We start from the raw sequence: 9,981 nt of genomic DNA on the forward strand, positions 1-9,981 counted from the left end.
TCATTAAAAGCATCATCCACAACAGTAAGTACTGGAGGAATGGCTAAAGGCCTATGCTGTGGCAAATGTAGAAAGGTTCTAAGCCTTTTCCTAGAGTCTGAAAAATCCTGGCCCTGCCATTGAAATTGTTCCCTCATAGCATGCAAGGTTTCCCCAAAAGAAAATTCCTCAGGCGGAGAGGCAGAAGGAATGGACTCTTCTGCATCAGAGTCCTCATAAGGAGAAAAAGGGGCCTCTGGAGGGTCTGTATTATCTGATTCATCAGAGGAGCCATCTGAAGAAACTGGCTCAGGGGGCTCTACTCTAGTCCTCTTCTCTGGAGGTGGGTGAGAGGCCCTGTCTGGATGTGGTTGAGATCCCCGGATCAAAGAAATGAGATCCTCTGCTAGACTAAGCATTTGTGAACTAGAACTGGGCCTGTGAGAGGGGGTCTTAGTGGGCACAGTTTTGGTAGTTTTTGCTGCTTTAGCCCTGGCAAAGGCCTTAATCGACATGGATGCAGGAGGCCTAGCAGCTCCACGTGCAGGGGTAGAAATATCCAAAGGGATAGTATCTGATAAATCCTGAGAACCTGCAGGAGCAGGTGGGATTTCAGTAGCAGATTCAGCCAAGTTGGATGAGGCCTCGGTAAGTGGCAAGCTTTCGGCCGAAGGAAGAACCGTGGACTCTGTTTCAGCCGAAACAGAGACACTCGCGGTTGGCTTAACCGCAGTTTCGGCCGAAACCGCGGACCGCGAGTGTCGGTCCTTTTCCTTGCGTTTTTTAGAAATTTGCGTAGTCAGAGTATCCGGCGGCATAATGTAAGCAAAAGCAGAGCTGAAAAACTCTTCAGCAAATTCAGACCGACGTCTAAGCGTTCGTCGGTTGAAAGAAGCACAGGCTAAACAAGCTGCTACGTCGTGATCTGGGCCTAAGCAAGGTAAGCAGTAAGAGCGGAAATCTTTATGAGGTATTTGTTTCCCACAATTTAAACAGTTATTCACTTTTTCTGACATCGGCTGAGGCAAGAAAGAGTCCCCAACGGGGTACTTAGCTTTTTAGAAGTCTTCGGTAGTAGTAGAAGTATTCGGTAGTAGTAATCTCTGGTTCTGACCGACCGGCACTTGAACAGCTTCTGCTTCGGGCGCCACGCGGCAAGAAAGACTGAGGAAAATGGCGTCGGCTGATGCCTTTATACCCGAAAAACTGCCGCTATGACGTCGGGTGAAGTGCGACACCAGCCGAGGCCAGACCCAGACTTTGGAATCAGGCCGACCGAAGGGCTGCCTGACGACAGGACAACCCATTTGTAAGGACTGCAGATGCATCCTTGAAGGACATCCCACATGTTATGACTGCAGTTGCATTCTTGAAGGACATCTCCCCCAGGATTAAATGATGGCATCTCGGTAAAACCATTTCTTTTAATGAATTACTAAAGTACATATTTATTATTATTATTACATATATATATATATCTTTTTATTAATAAATTAGTGAAGAATATATGTATTTATTTATTCTAAATATTTATTATATTATATATGCAAGAATATTTTAACAGTTTTTAATATATTATTTATCATTAGCATTTTTAAACAGAATTTTAAATTAATTATCTATTTTCACAATATCAATTAGATTCAAAAATATATGTTCATGCTTGAAGTTTCACTTGGGAAGTGATTCATCCCAGTCCCTACTCACATTGTAAATTATAAATTATGAATTAAAAAAAAAAAAGAGTACTATAAATATAGTGATCTATGAAGTGTCAAACATTACCACTGTTATTGTCATCCAAATGTATATAAGAATTAGTAGAAAAAAACTTTATGATTTTATATGACATTTTATTTAATGTACACAAATATACAATTTATTATATACACTTTAAAATACATTTGCAATATTTGGTCAGTACTACAAGGGAGATTTCTAATGTATGCAATGTGTTATTTTAGTAGAAGTAACAAGCATTACTTTACTGTAAGAACAATTTATTTTAATTATTCATTAATTCTATGCAATGAATTTAAGTTGTGTTGATGCTTTTAAGAATATAGCACGAAATGGCGCCAAATTATGTTTAAAAACTGTGGAATGTATTAGTTAATTGATTCTGATGAAGTCCACGTTACGTGGATGAAAGCGCTTGATCCGTTTTTGTGTATTTTAAGTTTACATTAAAGAAATCTTTTGGTAACTGCCTGTCGTGTGGTGTTGATTGCTACAGCATATTAAGAACAAGGAAGGACGTATTATTGCTGCCTGTGACTGGAGACTCTTGTAACTTTTTCTTTAGTTGTAGAGTTTCATTTTGATTATTTTCAGTATGGATACACAGGAGGATCCTAACACAGGGAAGCGTACGCCCAGAGGAACAGATGAGCTGGAACAACTGCGATTGGAAGTCTTGTCACTTAAAGGGGAGGTCTCGCGTATTTTGGAGATACTAACGCAACGCAAGGAGAAATGTTCTGAAGCTGTGCCTTGGTTTTGTTGCAGAACGACATTGGAGTCTAGCGACCTGGATTTTGACTTGCCTAATGGTCAAAATCAAGTTACCAACATTGTCTTGCGTAACCATGGCTTGGATTTAACTAATAAGGTACCAGAAAACAGTTGTTTAACAGAAAAAGACTTTACATTCGATTTTTCTATCTACAATGTAGATGAAGAATCCAAACGTACGGGCACCAAACCTAAAAGGGCTATGACTGGGAAAACATACACATCGGTTGTAAATGGAACTCAGAGCAAATCAGGTACTGTGCAAACAAGCTCTAGTCCTCGTACTAAAAGCAATGTTAATATGTTCAATATGGGGAACAATGAAATGAACTATTTGGACAATTTTATTACTTTTGACATATGTTTTGATCAAAATGTACAAAAAGGAAGCTAAACCAGCAGCTAAGCACATTGATGGTAGTAATGGTACTGTGCGTGATATGATTTACCAAATGGACAAATACCTTAATATAATTAGGGGCATTAAGGTTGATAATGCCTATCTTAATGTTTAACTATGCATATTGTGCCAAAAGGACTTTATTTTTTAAAAATTCCCATGGGAATTGAGTTGGATGAACAAAATTGTAATGATTTTGAAAAACTGTTTGACCAATTTGGTTTTGAATTTATGAAAATGCTTTTAAAGAAAAATGATGAAAAACTGTGTGTATATATTGATAAAGTGGAAAAGTTAAATAAATCTATTTGTGATGATCTATTGTTTGAACAGTGGAAAAATTTGTATCAAAAGCAATTTGGAGAGGTGAATAGGACAGCTGAAAGTACTATACAAAGAAAATATAATAAACTAGCAAGGGACATCAATGATTATAAAAACAAGACGGCATACCAATGGAGAAAGGGATATGGAAATAATAATAGATTTAATAATAAGGAGAATTATTATGATTCACATGGCAATAATGTAAATTTTCAGGAGGGAAGGAATCAACCAAGGAAAATGAATGGTGTGAGAAAATGGGAATGGAGGGAAAAAGTACAGTTTTGTACCTACCATAAATGTAGATGTCCGATAGGTATGCATCTGCAGTCCTAACATATGGGTTGTCCTGCCTCAGGCAGCCCTTCGGTCGGCCGGATTCCAAAGTTTGGGTCTGGCCTCGGCTGATGTCGCACTTCACCAGACGTCATAGCTGCTGTGGTATAAAGGCATCAGCCAACGCCATTTTCCTCAGTGTTTCTTGCCCCAGGTGCCAGGTGCCCTCTAGGAAGGCTAAATTTGGATAAATGCAAATAAATCCAAACAGTAGAGATAAAAAAAAAAAAAAAAATATATATATATATATATATATATATATATATATATATATATACATACAAACAAATACACCATAATAAATTCCCCCAGCTAGCTAAAAGAGGGGTAAGTACCCTAGGAATACCACAGAGGGGAAGGAGGGTGGGTAATCCTGACTGCAGATGCATACCTATCGGACATCTACATTTATGGTAGGTACAAAACTGTACTATGTCCTTCAAGGATGCATCTGCAGTCCTAACATATGGGTAGAATACCATAGCCAAACTGGGGGAGGAGGCACTAAGATAAAGATGGTGTAGTCAAGATCCCTTGCAAAACAGCAGTTGCAAAACCTGCTCGGGATATGGAGTATAAAGGAAGATTATAATGCTTGGCAAATGTATGCACGGAGCTCCAAGTAGCAGCTTCTAAAATGTCTTTGGTAGCCACTCCTCGTAGGAAAGCTGTAGTGGTGGCTGTAGCTCTTGTGGAGTGAGGTCTGATATTTTCAGGAGTTGTCTTTCCATGAAAGGAGTAGCAAAACTAATGCAATTTCCTATCCATTTTGAGATGGTCTGTTTTGAAATTGCTTTTCCTTGCATTCCTGTTGCATATGCTACCAGAAGCTGGTCAGTTTTTCTGTTGGTCTTAGTTCTGTCCAGATAGTAGCGTAATTGTCTGTGCACATCCAAGGTATGTAGTAGTCTTTCCCCCCTGTTCTGTGGGTTGGGGAAGAATGTAGGTAAATGAATCGCTTGGTTCAATGATACGCTGGAGACCACTTTTGGCATAAAAGTAGGGTTAGTTCTCAGAGACACTCTATCCTGATGGAAGATAAGGAAGGGCTGTACTGTCAATAATGCCTGTAACTCAGATACCCTTCTTGCTGAAGTGATCGCTAGCAGGAAAGCAGTTTTCCAAGATAAGAACTGTAAGTCTGCTGTTGCTGCTGGTTCAAAAGGGGGAAGTGTTAACTTTTCCAGCACAAAGTTGAGATCCCATGTAGGTAAAGGTGGTTTCCTTGGAGGCTTTACATTTTTGATTCCTCTCAAGAACTGCCCGAGTAGTGGATGAGAGAAGACAGGAGGATCCATGTTGTATTCTGCTGAAATTGTTGATGCATGAATCTTAATGGAGGAGTAGGACAGGCCATTGTGGAACAGTTCTGCTAAGTATTCCAGGATGTGTGCTATGTTTGCCAATGAGACATTTTCTCCCTTTGCTGCACTCCAAATGAGGTATCTTTTCCATTTGGCTGAATAAGTTTTCCTTGTGGAGGGTCTGCGTGCCTCCAGGATAATGTCCTTAACCCTCTGAGATAAATCTGGTTTATTTTGTTTTATGCAATATTCCAAGCAGCTAGCTGCAGTGTTTTCAGGTTTGGATGTAGGATCTTGTAGTTGTTCTGTGTTAGAAGTAAGGGACATAGAGGTAGAGGCCATGCGTGTGTCCGAGACATGCTTCTCGGTAGCGGGTACCAATGTTGCCTCGGCCAGTCAGGAGCTATCAGGATTACCCTTGGCTGATCCTCTTTGATCTTCAGTAGGACTTTGTACATCAAAGGAAGAGGTGGGAATGCATATGCTGCCAGGTTTTTCCAGCTGAAGGAAAGGGAGTCCACCCTCCAGGCAAGTGGGTGGTATGCTCTTGTGCAGAATTTCTTCAATTGGTGGTTGTGTGGGGAGGCGAACAGGTCCATCTCTGGCAGTCCCCATTTCTTTGTTATGGCTTTGAAGATATCTGGATGCAGCATCCATTCGTGAGCATCCGTGGTAGTTCTGCTTAAGGTGTCTGCTAGTGAATTTTCTTTTCCTGGTACAAATCTGGCCTGTAGTTGAATGTTGAGATTCAGGGCCACATTCCACAGGTCCATTGCCATCCGGCATAGAGGATATGAGTGTGTACCTCCCTGTTTGTTGATGTACCACATGACTGTGGTATTGTCCGTCCTTATCAGCAGGTGACCTTGTTGGAGTGGTCTGAATGCCTGGATTGCATGTTTCACTGCCAGCATCTCCTTTAGATTTATGTGTAGATTCAGCTGGTCTTGGGTCCATAGGCCTTGTATACACTTGTCCACTATGTGTGCCCCCCAGCCTAGGTCTGAGGCGTCCGTGGTGATGGTCTGGCTTGGATGTGGTTTGTGGAAAGGCAATCCTCTGTTCAACTGACAGGCCTGAGCCCACCACAGGAATTCTTGTTTCAGGCATGGAATTATTGGAATCTGGGCTTCTAGACTGTGCTTGTGTTGAGACCATACATTCCTTAGGTACCATTGCAACTTTCTCATATGCAGCCTGGCATGCGGAATCAATATTATGCAGGATGCCATGTAACCCAGGGCTTGCAGGACTTTCCTTGCAGTAAGCTGAGTTTGTGTTGTTAATGTCATGAAATAGACTGGTAGTTGCTTTTGTTTTTCTTCTGTGAGAAAAGCCATCTGAGTTGATGTATCCAGTTCTGCACCCAAAAATGTTATCCTTTGGGATGGTACTAGTCTTGACTTTTGCATGTTGACTGTGTATCCCAAGGCTTGCAACAGTTGTATGACATTTTCCAAATCTTTTGTTAATTTTGCCTTGTTGTCCGCTTGTATTTGGCAGTCGTCCAGGTATGGGTAAATTTGAATTCCCTGAAGCCTGCAATGAGCAATTACTGATGCCAGGCATTTCGTGAGCACTCTGGGCGCAGTAGATAAGCCAAAGGTCAATGCTGAGAATTGATAATGCTCTGATCCTGCAAGAAATCTGAGGTGTCTTCTGCAATCTGGTCGTATAGGGACGTGCAGGTATGCCTCCTTGAGATCTAGAGTCACCAGCCAAGACTCCTTGCCCAGCATGGGAAGAAGTTGCTGGAGGGTCAGCATTTTGAATTTTGGAACAATTAGGTATGTGTTCAGAGCGGACAAGTCGAGAATAGGTCTCCATTGATTTTCTTTTCTTGATGCAAGGAAAAGCCTGGAGTAAAATCCTTGGCCTTGTTCCATAGGTGGTACCTTTTCTATAGCTCTCATCCTTAGTAAGTTGCTGATTTGTCTTTGAGCCTCTGTTTTTTGGCTTGGTGGTAGGTTTGGCATTCCTCTCTTTTTTGGTAGAGTGTGGAAGTGAAACCTGTAGCCCTTGTCTATTGTTTGTAAAGTCCATTTGTCTCCTGTAATGCAATGCCAGTTGTCGGAAAATAAGGCTAGCTTTCCGCCTAAGGGTGCTTCCAGTTGTTCCCTGGTAGGCGGAACCAGAGCCAAGTCATTGTGTCTGTCCTGTGGAAGTGGTTGTAGTTGAATCTGTGGCAGCACTTCTCTGGTTGGCAGGTTGCCACTGACGTCCCCTGTAGGCACCCCTAGATTGACCTCTGCCTCTTGGGCGTCTATTTCTGCCTCTCTGTGCTCTGGAGGTGTCTGGAAAGGACCAATTCTTCGAAGGCCAATTTCTGCTAAACCTCGGAGGTTGGACCTGTAAGAAATCCTTGACTGTTTGGACAGATTTTGCTTTTTCTTCCACTTTCTTTAGAACCTCCTGTGCAGGGGAGCCAAACAAACTTTGTTTCTCCATAGGAGCATCTAGGAGTTTTGACTTAACATGGTCTGGTAAGGATTGTTCTTTTAACCAGGCATGCCTTCAAATCACTGTTGCAGTCATAGCTGATCTAAAGGAAGCCTCCAGTGCATCATAGCCACATTTTAAGAAATGGTTACTGACCTGCTGAGTTATGTACCAAATCCTGAAGGGACTTGCGGTCTATAGGTTCAGGAGAGGACAGTTTTTTTATTTAGCTGGTCTAACAAAAATTCCTGGTACTGAATCATGTGAATCATGTGAAATTGACAGTTTAAGGCCCTGGCCGAAAGAGTAGCATAAGTATAAACCTTTTTACCCCATCTCTCTAATGCTCTAGATTCCCTTTCAGAGGGAAGAGGGTTTTTGGCAGAGGCAGTTGCCACACCTTTAGGGCCCTGTGAAATGGTTTCAGGGTCTGCAACAGGAGCCTTATACAAATGGTAGTGTGAGTCCGGGACTCTGTAATATCGGCCATGCTTGGCAGGGGCCGGAGGAAGAGAATCAGGGGCAGTACAGGCATCATTATATGCATCATCAACAACTGTTAGTACTGGAGGAATGGCTAAAGGCCTATGCTGTGGTAAGTGTAAAAATGTCCTTAGCCTTTTCCTTGAATCTGAAAAATCCTGGCCCTGCCATTGGAAGTGTTCCCTCATAGCATGTAGGGTTTCCCCAAAAGAAAATTCTTCAGGAGGAGAAGCAGAAGGAATGGAGTCTTCTGCATCCGAATCCTCATAAGGAGAATATGGGCCTTCCTGATGGTCTGAAATATCTGAGTCATCCGAGGAATAGTCTGTAGAGACAGGTTCCGGGGGTTCAGTCCTAGGCCTCTTATCTGGAGGGGGTTGAGAGGCCCTGTCTGGGTGAGGTTGTGATCCCCTGATCAAAAGAAATAAGATCCTCAGCCAGGCTGAGTATTTGGGAACTAGAGGTAGGCCTGTGTGAGGGAGTTTTAGCAGGTAAGGCCTTAGAAGATTTAGCTGCTTTAGCCCTGGAAAAGGCCTTGATAGACATAGAAGCAGGGGGTCTAGCAGCCCCACGTGCAGGGGTAGATATGTCTAAAGGAATAGTGTCTGACAAATCCTGGGTGTCTGCTTCTGTAGCAGTAATTTCAGTAGCAGATTCAGCCATGCTCTGTGAGGCCTCGGCTATCGGAAGCATGCTTTCGGCTGATGGAAGAACAGAGGACTCTGTTTCAGCCGAAACAGAGACACTCGCGGTTGGCCTAACCGTGGTTTCAGCTGAAACCGCGGACCGCGAGTGTCGGTCCTTTTCCTTGCGCTTTTTAGCTAATTGTGTAGTTGGAGTCTCCGACGGCATTTTGTATGCAAAAGCGGGACCAAAAAAACTCCTCTGCAAACTCCGACCGACGTCTAAGCGTCCGTCGGTTGAAGGAAGCACAGGCTAGACAAGCTGATACGTCGTGGTCTGGGCCTAAGCAAGGAAGGCAGTAAGAGTGGAAATCCTTATGAGGTATTTGTTTCCCACAAGTTAAACAATTATTTACTTTGTCTGACATCAGCTGAGGCAAGAGAGAGTCCCCAACGGGGTACTTAGCTTTTTAGAAGTCTTCGGTAGTAGGAATCTCTGGATCTGACCGACCGGCACTTGCGAACAGCTTCTGCTTCGGGCACCGCGCGGCAAGAAAGACCGAGGAAAATGGCGTTGGCTGATGCCTTTATACCACAGCAGCTATGACGTCGGGTGAAGTGCGACATCAGCCGAGGCCAGACCCAGACTTTGGAATCCGGCCGACCGAAGGGCTGCCTGAGGCAGGACAACCCATATGTTAGGACTGCAGATGCATCCTTGAAGGACTTCTCGGCAAACCAAAGATGGGGCCAAGAAGAGTACCACAACCCTCCACAGGGAGGATGGAGGGGGAAGTACTAACATTTAATGTAAATGAATTGTTGCAGCATGAACATAGTAGTGACAACAATAAGAGAAGAGAACTAAGTGAAGATAATAGTAATTTAGATTCAGATAAAATTATTAATCAAAAAAAGGATTTCTATGTATATAATTATACTGATAAAATAATTACTAATGAATATTTTACATTATTCTCAAAAGGGATGAAATATGTGCCAAATAACCAGTTTAGAGTGGTGGGCAGCATTATTGAAATTAAAAAATATTTAAGGAATCTTAATTTAGCATTGCATTTTCGGAACGAACCTAATAAGAATGAAGCTATTGAAAAAATTAAGAAAAAAAGTTCATATATTCCTCCAAGTAATCCTTACATAGGGTTATATGAAAAGTTAGTAACCAGAGACATATATATATGTTAAAAAATCATGTTCACAAGGGAATATATAGGAAAACAAATATGAATGAAAATGAGTTAAATCTACTAAATGATATTACAGAGGACAGGTCAATTAGAATAATGAAGCCAGATAAGGGGGGTGGGATTGTTATCTACAATCAAGATGCTTATACTAACAAAATATTGAATATTTTAGTAACTTCTGGAAACTATACATCTATTTCATTAAATGAAATTAATATAGGATACAGGTGAATAGACTTATTTCTGGAGGACATGCTATTAGATGGTAGAATTACTTTGGATGTATTAAAGTATATGAAAGTAGAGCATCCATACATGGCGACTATTGTAGGAGTGCCAAAAATTCATAAAGATTACCAAAATGACAGCTT

At 41.8% G+C, this 9,981-nt stretch overlaps 1 protein-coding gene across 1 annotated transcript in view; it reads left to right on the forward strand.

Annotated features, from left to right (window-relative positions):
* Positions 1–9,185: 9,185 nt before the first annotated feature.
* GANAB (glucosidase II alpha subunit) overlaps positions 9,186–9,981 on the forward strand; it is a gene marked incomplete in the record, with an annotated part of 1,503,123 nt that continues 1,502,327 nt past the window's right edge. The window contains 1 exon segment of the mRNA XM_044075375.1: positions 9,186–9,577. Coding sequence (XP_043931310.1) covers positions 9,186–9,577 — 392 coding nt within the window.

The sequence above is a fragment of the Protopterus annectens genome, chromosome 6.part1, assembly GCF_019279795.1.
Source record: "Protopterus annectens isolate FY-2018-M chromosome 6.part1, PAN1.0, whole genome shotgun sequence".
Classification (NCBI taxonomy): domain Eukaryota; kingdom Metazoa; phylum Chordata; order Ceratodontiformes; family Protopteridae; genus Protopterus; species Protopterus annectens.